Genomic DNA, 14596 nt, shown 5'->3' with positions numbered 1-14596 from the left:
CTGCAGGCATTGGGGTTGAAAATTCAACCCCCCCTCACTTGGGGAGGGTTGGTAATCCTGGTCTATAGGTTTGTGGATTAACTACTGTTGGGTAGGCGAACAAATTCCCAGAATTTAGAGGCAATCGAAAAACATGACTTTTTGAGTTGGGGCAGTTGAGGAATAATGCCCCATAAGTTCAAACGAGCATTAAATTTTCTAATAGTGCAATGAATAGCTGATCTCGTACCCAATGAAACATTCCCACGAAATTTGTTCGATATTTCCAAAAATTTACAACTGGCTGATCCGCAGTTTCACGTACCGAAGTCTGTCGACATCTTATTGGCAGCAGGTACTACCCTGTGCTTGTTGTCGATAGGTCAAATCAAACTTAGGCTTCAGGAGTCTCAAATCGTCCTGCAAAAAATTACGTTAGGTTGGGTAGTGGCAGGAGGATCACATGGCCTCGTAACATCTGCAAGGGCTTCTTGCAATGTTCCAAAGTTAGACAAGTTCATTGAGCAATTTTGGGCAATAGAAGACTTCGACCACGAACCTTTGCAGTCTCGCGATGACGTGGCTTGTGAAAAACATTGCGTTGATAACACTCTACGTGACGACACCGGTAGATACATCGTACCGCTCCCTTTTTGAGACAGAAAATTTCAGCTTGGTGAATCCAGAAATCAAGCTTTGATGCGTCTCTACGAGCTAGAGAAAAAAGTAGAGTCCAATTCACAGTTAAAGTCGGAGTATCACAAAGTACTCAATGAGTACATTGCGTTAAACCATATGACTGTGTGTGACGACATCAAGGAGGGATGTTATCTGTCTCATCACGCTGTGATTAAAACAGCTAGCGAGACTACTAAGGTTCTGGTGGTGTTTGACGCGTCCGCAAAAACGTCGACAGGAATTTCTCTCAATGAGGTTCTATTGGTAGGTCCTACGATTCAAAATACGACCTTTGAACAGGTTCTCAGATTTCGAACACATACGTATGTGAAAACCGCCGACATCGAGAAGATGTACAGGCAGGTCCTGGTCAATCCGGAAAACCGAAAATTTCAAAAAATGTTATGGTATTATCAGGGTAATATCAGAACATTCAACGAAACACCATGACTTTCGGAATTGCATGCGCACCATTTCTGGCAATTCACACCCTACAGCAGCTTGCTCGTGATGAGGGAAAAGATTTTCCACGTGCCAGTAAAATTCTCCTACGGGAGTTTTACGTGGAAGATCTGGTCTCAAGCGCAAATTCCATCGAGGAAATTCTCAGTGTTCGCAATGAAATGATCGAGCTGCTAGGTCGGGGTGGGTTTGTCATCAGAAAATGGTCTTCCAACCACACCGCCATTCTCAATGATATCGAGAAGAAAATTTCCAATCTCGGTTGCATTATCAAGGAAACTCCATTCAGAAAACACTCGGAATTACTTGGGATTCCCAGGGCGATTTTCTGACGTACGTGGTTCGAGCTATCGATGCTCAAAACACTTCCACCAAAAGAAAGTTGCTTTCGGAAATTACAAAAATTTTCGATCCTCTCGGACTTTTGGGGCCGGTGAATCTCTACGCCAAAGTCTTGATACAGGATTGTTGTAAATCAAAAATCACGTGGGATGAATCACTGCCGCAAGAAATTCAGACTAAATGGAAATCATTTACCGAGCAGATTTCATGTTTACAGAATTGTGCATTGCCGCGAAAATTCTTGTGCGGAAATCCTGTTGAAGTGGAAATCCATGGTTTCTGTGACGCATGTCTTCATGGTTATGGAGCATGTCTCTACATTCCATCTCCTGATGCGAATGGTAAGGTTACAGTAAACGTGGTTTGTAGCAAATCTAGAGTATCTCCTTTGAGTGGTGTCACAATTTCACGGCTAGAACTCCGTGCAGCTTGAATTTTCAAGAAACTGTACTTCGAATCAGAGGCACAATTCGAGTTTCCGATCAGGAAAGTTAGCTTTTAGTCAGATTCCACAATCGTATTGTGTTGGCTGCAAAAAGCTTCTCATTTGCTACGGACTTTCGAATCAAATAGGGTCGCCGATATCCAATCTCTAGAAGATCAAGTTCAGTGGAGACACATCAAATCGGGAGACAATCCTGCCGATGCGCTTTCTAGGGGACAATTACCATCAGATTTCATCAAAAATACTTTATGGACTTCAGGTCCCAAGTGGTTAGTTCAGCCCGAGAAAGAATGGCCTAGGTCGGTCGAACCATCGTCGGTAAATACCCGATTTGAAAGAGGGTGTTTCTTTGCTTAGTACTGTAACGTGTGATTATATATATTCTCGAGTCTCATCATTCAAACGTCTCACAAGACTGGTTTCTAATTTTCTACGCTGGAAACCCCTAAAAACTAAAAGAGATCGTCCACTATCCTGACAGGAAATAAGCGATGCGGAACATCGTTTGGTAGCGATGATACAACGTGAAAAATTCCCGGAGGAGATCAAACGTCTCGTTACTATTCGAGAGGCGACTCCCGGTGATACCACAGTTGCGTATCGAAAGCCTACCAAATTCGATGAGCTGAATCCTTTTCTCGACGAGCGCGATCTCATTCGAGTAGGTGGTCGTTTGAATAAAGCAGATTTGATCTATAAAAAAAAACACCCTCTCCTAATAACTAGCAAACATTCAATTACTGATCTCATCATTCGCAAATCTCACGTAGAAAATAAGCATTCCGGTATCCACTCGACTCTATGCAATCTTAGATCAAAATTCTGGGTTTTGAACGGAAAAGATCAAGTTAGGAAAATCCTCCATCGATGCACAACAATGCCCTAAAATGATGCAGGCTCAAATGACTGTCTTGCCTGAAGTTAGGGAAACGGAAGCTCCAGCTTTTAGTCGCACAGGGGTAGATTTCTTTGGTCCTATTCTCATTAAGGAGAAAAAGAATCGCAACCGGAGTTTCATTAAGGTCTATGGTTGCGTTTTTATCTGCATGGTGTCTAAGGCGGTGCATATCGAACTGGCAACCGACCTTTCGAAAGAGGCATTTTTGACAGCTTTGCGTAGGTTTATCGGTCGAAATGGGGTTCCAGAACACATCTATTCGGATAACGGGACAAACTTCGTAGGGGCTGATAAAGAACTTCGTGAGATCTATGATCTATTCGACACCGTAGAATTCAAGCAGGCTATAAGAAATTTTGCGTTAGCTAAACGAGTTGAGTGGCATTTCATTCCACCTTTGTCCCCTTATTTCGGCGGTCTTTGGGAAGTAGCTGTAAAGAGTTTCAAACATCACTTAAAACGTGTTTTGAAAGATCAAAAACTAACGTATAAGCAACTTAACACTTTGTTAATTGAAATCGAAGCAATTTTAAATTCTCGTCCATTGTACGCTCTTTCAGGTGATCCTAATGATCCACTAACTATAACTCCTTCTCACCTATTAATAGGTCGACCGTTCAATTCTTTATCTGAAAAAAATCTCGTTTCAGTTGCAGACAACAGACTGTCAACCTACAATTTCATCACCAAGGCTCGACAGGGCTTTTGGAAAAAATGGTACAAAGAATATCTCAACGAATTGCGAATTCGCCAAAAATGGCGCAAATCCACTGAGGAATTGAAGGCTGTTTCGGTTGTGATCCTAAGAGAGGGCAACATGGGATGTGCAAGATGGCCACTGGGTGTAATCCTCGAGGTATATCCAGGGAGCGATGGCATCGCCAGAGGAGCTTCGTTCAAAACGGCGAACGGAGTTTACAAAGGCAACCTAACACGACTCTGTTACCAGTGGCGTAAAGCCTCAGTCGGCTGGATGAGCAGATTTGATTTAAGATCAACATATTGTATAGTTGTGAATATTGTAAAATAGTTATTTCGTGAGAGTCAGAGTTGCCGTCAAACTCATTGTGCATATTGTAAATACTTTAGATTTAATTTGAAAGTTTATTTTAGATTTATTTTATTTATACTATTTATTTTGTTTGTGTCATTTTATTTTTATTTTATTACCAAAGTATGAAAGTAGTCCCTCCAAAGCAAACTGACTTCAATATTATAGATTACCAAATGATCAGAGCAGTCCCTCCAAAGGAAACTGACTTCTGTATTATATATAAGACAAATCGGAGCAGTCCCTTCCAAAGGAAACTGACTTCATGATTAATAGGGTTAATCATCGTTTAATGTTTATGTTGTTTGTGTTTAGATATGGATCGTATCTCTAAAGTCTAAGTGTTCAGTTATATTCATTTAATTATCTGAGTTACAGCTAATTCTGCTTCACTGCATTGAATGTAATTCTCCTTGTTTCGCAGCGTTGGTCGGGAGCATGTTCCGTCGTCACACGTTATTTGTCAGACAAAGCAGGCCTAGCACGAATCTTGTCGCGCGAAAGTGTGAAATTCAAATCTACCGGAAGAAAGAGAGAGAGAGTGAGAATGGATCTCATATGTGAGAAAAGAACATCGACTCAACTAGTGGCGCGGGTCATTCGATTCAGTGTTCTTATGAACTCGGTTACGCGTAGAGCCTTATCGCGACCAAAACGCCTCCTCGGCAACGCCTATGTGGCAATTTCTCATTCGTTTTCCACCAATTCACACGTGAATAGGGATGTTCTTTTAACCCCACCGATTTCTATCGAATGAAATCGGGACGAATCTCGTCTTAATGTCACCGAAACAAACCGATCGAACGAACTCGCCGCGAGTGTGACGCCAACGCCGGTTCGCCGTGAGCACGCGGTGCTATTCAAATTCGTTGTTTCCAAAGTTACAGTTCCTCTGTATAGAAATTCATATTGTACGACAATTCAAATAAATCTGGGTTTTTTCTGCCGTAATATGCTTTTTCCTATAAACAGTGCCTTTTCATTTCGAATCCACCCAATTTTTCAGATCAGAACAGAGAGTTTCAGGCCCGGGGTTTTTCAGTGTTCTTTTAGTATTCACGATCAGAAACTTAAACAAGTTTCCGAGTCACCGACGGCAAGGCAATTCAGAACAATTTAATAATAACAATACATTTGAAATTTCATGTTATCTTCAGGTTTCTAAGTTGATTTTTTTAATTTTCCAGGTCAACTTAAATAATTTAATTATAATTTTAATACTTTTTTAAGTATTACAATACTTGCAAACCACCATATAAATAAAGTGATGGTTTCCTGCATACTTTTTTCATTATAACTTAACGCACTTAATAGTCGGTTGCTCTCTTTAGACTTTCTTGAGTATTTCAAGTTAGTCACATAAAAATGTCATAAAGTTGGTTTTATTAATAGGGTTGTTTCCAAAGTGAGATATCATTTTTCCAATAAAAGGATCTTATAGTATATAAAATTCTCATTATAAAAACGCCCATAAAATAATTTTTACACATTGTTTACTATTTTTAATTTAATGTTGAAATGTGCAGTTTTTATCACGATGTCGATTAGAGGGCCGGTTTGACGTCAAAGGGGTCGGATTTTCCACCAATCACAGCTCACGTGTCAGTTATTCTTAAATATCTTTTTCGGTGCCGATGTTTTGTATTGGTTATGTGCTCCGTAAAAACCAACAGAGAAAATCTACCTCCACATAATACTGACTCTTAAATAAATTTTACAAAAGGATAACTTTTTTGTCACATACTCCCTAACACCCACATGACACCAATTTGAATAAGTGTTTTACCGCCTTCGATTTTTAATATTTTTTTTCTGTTGAACAACAAAAAAGAAAAAAAATTATAATGCACCTTCGATTCATATTAAAATTATGTATTAAAAATTATTTTATCTAAAATCGCGAAGCAACCCTATTCCTAAAATAATTTTATTATTTTTAATTTTAGTCTGATGAGGGAATTAGTAAAATTACCAAACGTTACTTTATTTCAATGTTTATTCCAATTTCAGAATAAATTATTGTAAGAATAATAAGTGAGGAATTGCATGAATGAGCTAAACATGTGATTTTTGGTGACTACGAAGTATATGTGTAAGTGTAATAAGTATGTACGTGAAGAAATAAAATTCTATTCTGTCTTAAATTTTCAAAATATGGAAATAAAAAATATATTACTTCTTATTTCATTGCCTTCTGATTTTTTCTGCAGTTTTTACATTACTTCTTCAAATACAACGAAATTCATTGACAATCATTGTAAAGAATAATATAATTAGCATGAATACATAATTACAAACATATTCAAAAAAGCAATACTGTTTATTCTAAATTAAGGTATTACTCATGCGAATGGTATGAAACTTGAAATTAAGACATTTAAATTGCTCGCCAACTGGCCCTTCTCGGCTTCGTGCATGATAGGGTACGACCGGCCTCTTTCAGCTCGTAACAATGGGAGAAGGTGCCAAAGAGGAAAAGAGCAAAACAAAAGTTTTGGATAGGAACACAGAAAAAATTTTGGTGCACCAGACGTACCTATAGGTACAACAGACGCGCCAAACGCTTGGACGAATCTTATACTTTCATTTGGGGTAGCTGCTGTCCCGTTTCCTAACAGCAGATACACTTCTGTGGAGCAAGTGCTGTACACTGAAAGAAATTTTATAATAATACTTGATATTTTAATATTCATAATTGATATAGTCGATTACGATTTAGGGAAATCGTGTAAATATAAAAATTATTGTTAGTGTAATTACGAAACTTTACAATTAGAATATGAAAACTTAATATCTTTAGAACAAGATTTGTTATATTCAATAGAAAACATTGATATTTTATGTATTGAAACGCAGAATGAGAAAAATTGATAATAACATATTCAAATAATATCAAAGCAATAATAGGAATTAATAGATTGAGGTACAAAAGTTAATATAAATATTATACAAATTATTATATTCAAAGAGAAAGTGAAAGGTAATATGCGATATTTTTATTTTCTGTGATAGACGCTAACAGAAATTGTAATCTGCAGTTGACGAAATTGCAAAACACTATATCAGAAAATCCGAATAGCCCCGATAATCTCCCGAAGTTAGCCGAATCGGCCGATTTAGTCCGGGGGCTGGGGACCTTCCCGTATGCACTAAGACCGCCAAAGTTGAAAGCCCTTTATTCTTATGTATTTTGAGCCCCTGAATCCGAATCCACAACTTAATTTTTCGAAAAATGCGTAGAAAATTATTTAAATTGCATTTGTTTAAAAAAATTATGAAAAAGTGGTTCTTTCTAACCGGTCGAGAATTTGACGTTTTTTACTAACTTTCACTGTTGATAATTTTTGATCTACCGAACATTTCTGAAAATTTTAAAAACGCATTATTCTCTAAAACTTACTCTACAAATTGACATAGTTTTCCACTGCGGCAGGTCTATGCAAGTTGTACTTTTTGCGATCAACAATAGAGCTTTTTCACTGCGCGCGCTTCGGTCAACCTTACTATATCGTCATTTTTTATGGTTAAGTTTTCTATTTTATCTCAAGGTATTGTGAAACTTGCCGGAGATTATATAAATTATGTAAAATATTTATTTACATAAGTACGTTTTACAGTAGACTATGTATATTTATTTCTACATTTTTTGTCTTTCTGGCATGCACAAAAAGAAATACATTTAGCTTTATACTTTACACAAGGACATGATGCAGACGTACATGCCATTTTTTTAAATTCATGTTTTGCAGTGTGATGGTATTGCATATAGCGAAGCTCATCGAATTTGCTATAAGAACTATTCTTTCGAAGGATTTTTATCAAGTATTTTTCAGCTCTTTCGAGCAATGGACTACTGAAACTTCTGATGAGTCAGAATGTTTTACATTTACATGGTTTATATTGGAATGCAATAATATTATTAAGGGAATTATGATAGATCACCTCGACCAAAATCAAGTAGATGGTTTAGCGGTTCTGCTCGAATTAAACTGGGTTTAGTACCGACTCTACTCGTATAGTCTGATCCAGTAATTTTAATAATTACGATATTAATAGTTGATTTAACTGTTGTGAATTACTTTACAGTCATCAAGACGACATTGCAATAAAAAAATTATCGATGTCTTTCGAAAAGGATACTATGTCAATCATTAAAAAAGCCTTACTGTTGATCGCAAAAAGACGTGCCGCAAAGGCCCTGAAAATCCGATAAGATTAACATGGGGAAATTTTGGTTTTCGGAACATAAGGTTTCAGGTTTCTGGATTTAAACTTAGCTTGCGGGAAATATTAGGAATTTGTTAAGGAGTCCCTAATCAATAATTTCCATTAAATTACTTTAAATTCTGATTCCCCCCTCCCTTGTGGAGCCCCAAAAATGCCCCAAAAAACTGAAATTGACATTTTTGCCAAAAATTTACAAATAAATGCTCTAGCTTTCCCTTTTTTGCCATAAATTATTTTCGTTTATCAAATGCAATGTTTTTAAGTATTTATCAACTAATTAACAATGGTTTAAACAATTTATTTTTGTTTAAATAATTTTTTTGCTATCAGTCATTAAAATGTACATTTTATATGTTTGATAGAACAATTGGACATTTTTAGGAATAATGATCTTTGTTTCAAGCATTTAGTATTTGTTTAGACAGTTAATTATTATTTAATTGTAACTTTTTCTTAAAAATAGGTATGAAACTCTAGTTTAAAAAAAAATAGTTAGCTTTTTTGCTTATTATTAAATATCTGCGTCATTTAGATACTAGTACCTTATTTTGCAACCAATACTTATTTGTTTAAATAAATTTTGTTTGTTTATACAATTTTTTTCGAAAATAAATTTGGGAAATTTCTGTTTTTTGCAATTAATGTGGTAATTTTTCATTTTTGAGAGCAAAATTTTGTGTCTTAATTTCCAGTGGCGTTCAAAAAATACAAAGATTTCTAATTACTTTGGGAATACTCAGAGCTATTTTGCGCGATCAACATAAACAAAAAAAAACTTACTCTGAGCTTTCAGAGGACAAACGAGTGTCTCTATAGGGGTGAATTAAAGGAAAAAATTATAAAAATCATTTCAGAACGAAAAAATTGAATGTAATTTTCATAGAATGAAGTCTTACTAAAAAAAAACTTTTCATGACAATTGCAAAACATTTTATGAACAAATATTAGTTATTTAAAGCATTTTCTTTAAGTTTACATGTTTAACAATAAGCGATATACTTAATTGAATTGAGAAAAAAATTAGATTTTTGAATCACAATTTCCAATAAAATATTACATCAATATTTAGTAAATTTATGAAACAATTCGATAATGGTTTAGACAAAAAATTTTGCTCTTTACAATGACAAATTACCACAACAATTTCAGAAAAACAGAAAATTCGAACATTTATTTTCGAAAAAAATTGTTTGAACAAACAAAATTTATTTAAACAAATATGCATTTATTAAAAAATAAGTTACTAGTATCTAAATAACGTAGGTATTTAATACTAAGCAGCAAAGCTAACTAATTTATTTTATACTAGAGTTTTATACCTCATTTTAAGAAAAAGTTATAATTAAATAATAATAAATTATTTAAAAGAATACTAAATGCTTGAAACAAAGATCATTATTCCTAAAAATGAACAATTGTCCAATCAAACATAAAAAATCTACCTTTCAATAAGTGCAAAATAAATTATTTAAACAAAAACAAATTGTTTAAACAATTGTCAATTAGTTCAAAAATACTTAAAACCATTCCACTTGACAAATAAAAATAATTTTTGGCAAACAAGGGAAAAACAGAGCATTTGCGTGTAAATTTTTGGCAAAAATATCAATTTCAACTTTTTGGGGCATTTTGGGACTCCACAAGGGCGGGGGGGGCATAAGATTTGTAGGTAATTTCATGAAAATGATTGATTAGAGACTCCCCAACAAATTCTTAATATCTCCCGCAAGCTAAGTTTAAATCCAGAAACCTGAAACCCATTTCTCCGAAAACCAAAATTTCCCCATGTTAATCTTATGGGATTTTCAGGGCCTTTGCGGCACGTCTTCATATTAACCGATTTGGGTCAAACTTCGAGGGAATTTTGTTCCGGCAACACCAGATTTTAAAGACTGTAAAACATTTGGAAGATTTGACAATATTTCACAAGATTTCAAAGAATTCGATGATTTCAACGAACAAAAAAAATTCACAAATATTTCAAAAGATTTTACAAAAATTTCCCATAGGTTTTGAACATTTCATAAAGATTGCAAGGATTTCGCAGATTTGAAAATCGCGTTTACACCAGATTTCAAAATTTTCAACAAGATTTCGAACATTTCCAAAAATTGTAAAGCTTTCCAAAGATATCAAATCTTTCATAAATAATAAAAAGACGTTAAACTATCAAATCAGGTTTTAACAAATTTAAGAAGATTTTAAATGTTTCAATTATTTAAAACTAACACAAAATGTTTCACAAACAAATTTTAAACTAAGCATTCACAAATACGCCACACAAATTTTACAAAAATTTCAGGTATTTTAAAGATTGTAGAGATTTCAAACATGTTATAAAAATTGAGAATGAATCCTAAAGAATTCACAGAAATTTCAAGATTTCACAAAGATTTTAAGTACTTCAAGGGATTTCAACGAAATCACAATGATTTCAAAAGGTTTCGAAGATTTCATAAAAATTTCAAGGATTTCAAAGACGACTTGTTTTCGCAAAAAACGAGGAATTATTTTATTTATAGCTCTTTTTTCTTATAACAGGTTGGACTTGTGAATGTATAATAATATACTTGATTTATACAAAATTTGTATTAAGTTCAGGACACCTACAGTTTTTGATCCAGCACTATTACTTGTATTACCAAACCGAATGTGAGGCGGGAAAGAGGTGATTTAAAAAAATGAAAAACCTATAGATATTTTTAAATTTAATTCAATCCCAGTTTTGACCTTATTAAAACAGAATATTTTCCTGTTTTTACTTTTAATTTTGAACGTTTTTAAGTCGAGTTATTAGACACCATGCCGTTTCTCACTATTCTAAAAATTGTCACCATTTAGTATATAAGGAATCTTCAAACCCCTTTTCACAGCGTGATTGCGTGCGATGCGTGTGTATATGTATATGTTTGGGCACTATGTATATAAGTAAAGGTTAAGTTAGTTATATCAGCCAATGTGTATTCTACATTATTATGTGTACAAATACTAACAATTATAATGATAATGTGCGTATTTATGTGCTATAATTGTGCAGCGTGAGTTGGTGGAGTTTCACGACGGGTTACGAACTTGTCGTTTTCGTATTTTCGAACGTCACATTTTTTTCGAATGACTCATAATTTTTAGTATAGTCTTTAGAGAATTTCAGAATCCTCTCTTTCAAAATGTGAAAAAATTATTCCAATCTTTCTAATAATTGACATTATGGTTTTACTTCAATTTAATATAATGAATTTTAAATATCACATTTTCTTTTACAAGTTTTGTAGAACTTATATTAATTTTCCAAAGTAAATTTTTCATAGATTATTAATAAATACTATACTATTTTTTGATATAAATACCTGATTTCGCTAAATCGTAAAAGATTATACTAAACTGTTTTATCGGTTTTAACGTTTTTTGGAACAAAATTTCCTGGGTGTACCAGTGGCAAAGTACAACAGTTATTCACGTTTTCGGGACTAGTTCAAAGCGACACGTGAGTGCATGTGCGTTGTCCTGTATCCGATTTATCATCGCGATGCATATTTATCTCAAAACTAACAACTTTGAACATTTACAAGCAGTGTTTGAATATAATTACACAACTTTATTTATAGAACAATACACAAAATTGTCAAAAGATTATAAATTTTTTGAAAGAAAAAAGGGCTCCAAAACTAACTATAGAGTCAAAATGTGACAGTCGTCAAGTGCACATCCATTCAACAATATCCCACCGCATAGTTTTAAAAAAATTCAATTGTTTATTATTTATTTTTACAATTAAATATTGTATGGACATTTTTTAGAAAAATCGATTACACCCAAACTACGAGATTCAAAAATTTGAAAAAAAATACAGGCAAACTCACAATAAATGAACTTCACAACAAAATAAAATACTATGGAAAAAGTTTATTTGAGTCATTTTTAATAACTTTTGATAAACAAATGCAATTTTTCTTAGTGCTCTATCTCAAATCGAACTTTTTGATGAGGTAGGTAGTAAATATAACTAACAACATGAAGATGCAAGAACGGTTTTGTGATCTCGTCGGTAAGTGCTGAAAAAATCAATTTTCTTTCACGTTGTAAACGAAAATTAACCACCAAATACTAAACAAAACACAGATGAAACAACGGCAGCTCGCGCGAGTCGTCACATGTTCCGGGTAGTCATGTGGCGCGCAACGAAAATTTGAATTTTTTAACACTTACCTTAAAGATCACAAAACCACTTTTGCATTTTCATGTTGTTAATTATATTTACAAAATAACTCAACAAAAAATTTCAATTTGAGATTGAGCACTGAGTTGAAATTGAATTTGTTTATAAAAAAAAACGAATAAGAAATGACTTAAATAAACTTTTTTACATAGTTTTTTATTTTGTTGTGAAGTTTATTTATTGTAAGTTATGCCTTTATTCTTTTCACATGTTTTCAGCTCGTAGTTTGGGCGGAATCGATTTTTGAAAGAAAAATTCATAAAATATTTAATCGCGAAGATAAGTATTAAACAATTGAATTTTCTAAAAACTATGGGGTTGAATATTGTTGAATTGATGTATACTTGAAGAATGTGCGACACTTTTTAATTTGCATGACTTCACAAAAAATGGCGTGCCCACTTCAGGAATTTTAACCCTATATAAAAACTGAGTCCAATGTCATTACTTTATTCTAGTATTATTCAACAAAATATAATTATTAAATATTAAGGAATGAGTAAAGTGGCCAGTGAATAGATTTTACAACTTTTTGGGAACGCTCCTAATTTTTTGTTTGTTTTGCCATCGCATTTAACATTCATCACACTCACCTAAAGGCATAAAAGCTGAGCATCAATCCTGTCGTTCCCACGAAGCTTCGTAAAATCAACATAAATCTGCGTCCTTTCGGAAAGGGATGTTCGCCTTTGTAGATTAAAATTGGAATCGTCGGGAGTAAAACCCCAACGAATCTAAAGACAGCGAGCTCCATGGGGTTTATATCTACCAACCCCTTTACGATCACACTGCAGAGGGAAAAAAAAAGCGACGAAATTGTAGCCAGAATCAAACCCAAGTATGGGCAAGTTTTAAGTTTTGGGTAAAATCTTTTTTGATTGGCCGTCGAATTTTGACGCTCTGCATCGCCATCGACTAAATGCTGTAATTCTACGTGTTCCGGCATTCCTAAAATTAGAAGAAAAGACATAATTACACATACCTACCCGAAGAAACATTTTTAGTTGTCTTAATATCTCCCATGACTGATCGTAACTTTACGCACTGACATACAATTTTTTACGATTGGATATATAATCATCACAAATAACAAGCTTTGCTGAGTATTCGACCTTCATTATTATTACTCTGAGATTCAATATTTGCACTTCTTCAGTTAGATAGGTTACGAATTCTTCTTTTATTTTTAAGATTCAATTATTATCATTTTACTATCTCTATTTTAATAAAAACAAATATTTGGTAGAGCTTCGTAGACTTTAAGAAAAATGAAGTTCACAAACTGCAAGATGTTTCTAGGGCAAAGAGAAATAAAAATAATAAAATTACAACGCATTATTATAAAAAAACGTTCATAACCCTACCCTACAATTATTTATACTTGGAACCACACTTATGGGAAGGCAAAACCTTTTTGTGGCCAGGAGAAAATTAACCATAAAAAGCTGAAACAAAGTTCGAACATTTTATTGAATATTTTCGGTATCAGAAAATTAGAAATTATTTACTTAGAGAAACCTGCATAGAAAAAGAAAAAGCGATGAAGGTAACAAAAAAAGTTTAAAAAGTAGTCAAACATAGCATGTGATTATCGTTCAATATGTTAAAAATATTATTTTGTAACACTAATGATAACCTGGTAAATAAATTAATAAATAAATGAACTGGCTTAACCTTATAAAAGTCTTTTAAAAAATTACGAAAAAGTAAGGAAACCTCATGTAACCTTCAGTGTTTTTTTTCGACAGCAGGTAAATAACAAAAATCATCGTATACATCTAGATTAGTATACTTAAATCGAACTATATTACCTGCAATAATCTTTTACAGCATGCCTTGAATAAAGCTTGATATCAAGCAAAAAATATGATTGTGAACTTAAGTATAATATAAAAAATTGCATTTAATGACAAAAGTGTTTCTCATCGCGCGCGGCTCGCTTGGCTCGTAAGGTTGAGCACACCTACGATGCGCGACTGATGGCTCTTGCACTCAGCGCTCGATCTTTACATTTCTCCCACATTCGTGCACAGACCTTTTAAAATCAAAGGTCAACGGATCGACAACTGTAATTTTGTGATTGTGAACTCTCTTTCGTTAAAGCTCTTTCGGCTTTAACGGACACATTCTCATCACGTATCTCGTGCTTCACACTCGGTTTTGTGCCAACTTTCAACTTTTCGATATTATACTCAACACTTTTATATCAAATATAACACATTTTTTATGTAACTCTGTCTGGGATTGTTTTTGCAGAAATTGCAAAATAAAGCACAAATTGTATTTATCATGATTATT

The 14596-nt window shown here is 33.8% G+C and overlaps 1 protein-coding gene across 2 annotated transcripts in view; it reads right to left on the bottom strand.

The window, feature by feature from the left end:
* The window catches only part of LOC117172373 (solute carrier family 35 member G1), a 106621-nt gene that overhangs the window by 54530 nt on the left and 37495 nt on the right, over window positions 1-14596 (bottom strand). The window contains exon 2 of one of the 2 annotated variants that reach the window (XM_033360228.1): window positions 12892-13246. In XM_033360228.1, coding sequence (XP_033216119.1) covers window positions 12892-13244 — 353 coding nt within the window. In that variant the 5' untranslated portion in view covers window positions 13245-13246. Of the gene's footprint in view, window positions 1-12891; window positions 13252-14596 lie in introns of both variants that reach the window. The other variant, XM_033360229.1, reaches the window with a different exon arrangement.

This window comes from Belonocnema kinseyi, chromosome 5 (assembly GCF_010883055.1).
Source record: "Belonocnema kinseyi isolate 2016_QV_RU_SX_M_011 chromosome 5, B_treatae_v1, whole genome shotgun sequence".
In the NCBI taxonomy this organism is placed as follows: domain Eukaryota; kingdom Metazoa; phylum Arthropoda; class Insecta; order Hymenoptera; family Cynipidae; genus Belonocnema; species Belonocnema kinseyi.
The sequence above is the reverse complement of the archived record's forward strand: the minus strand, read 5'-3'. Positions and strand labels throughout refer to the sequence as shown.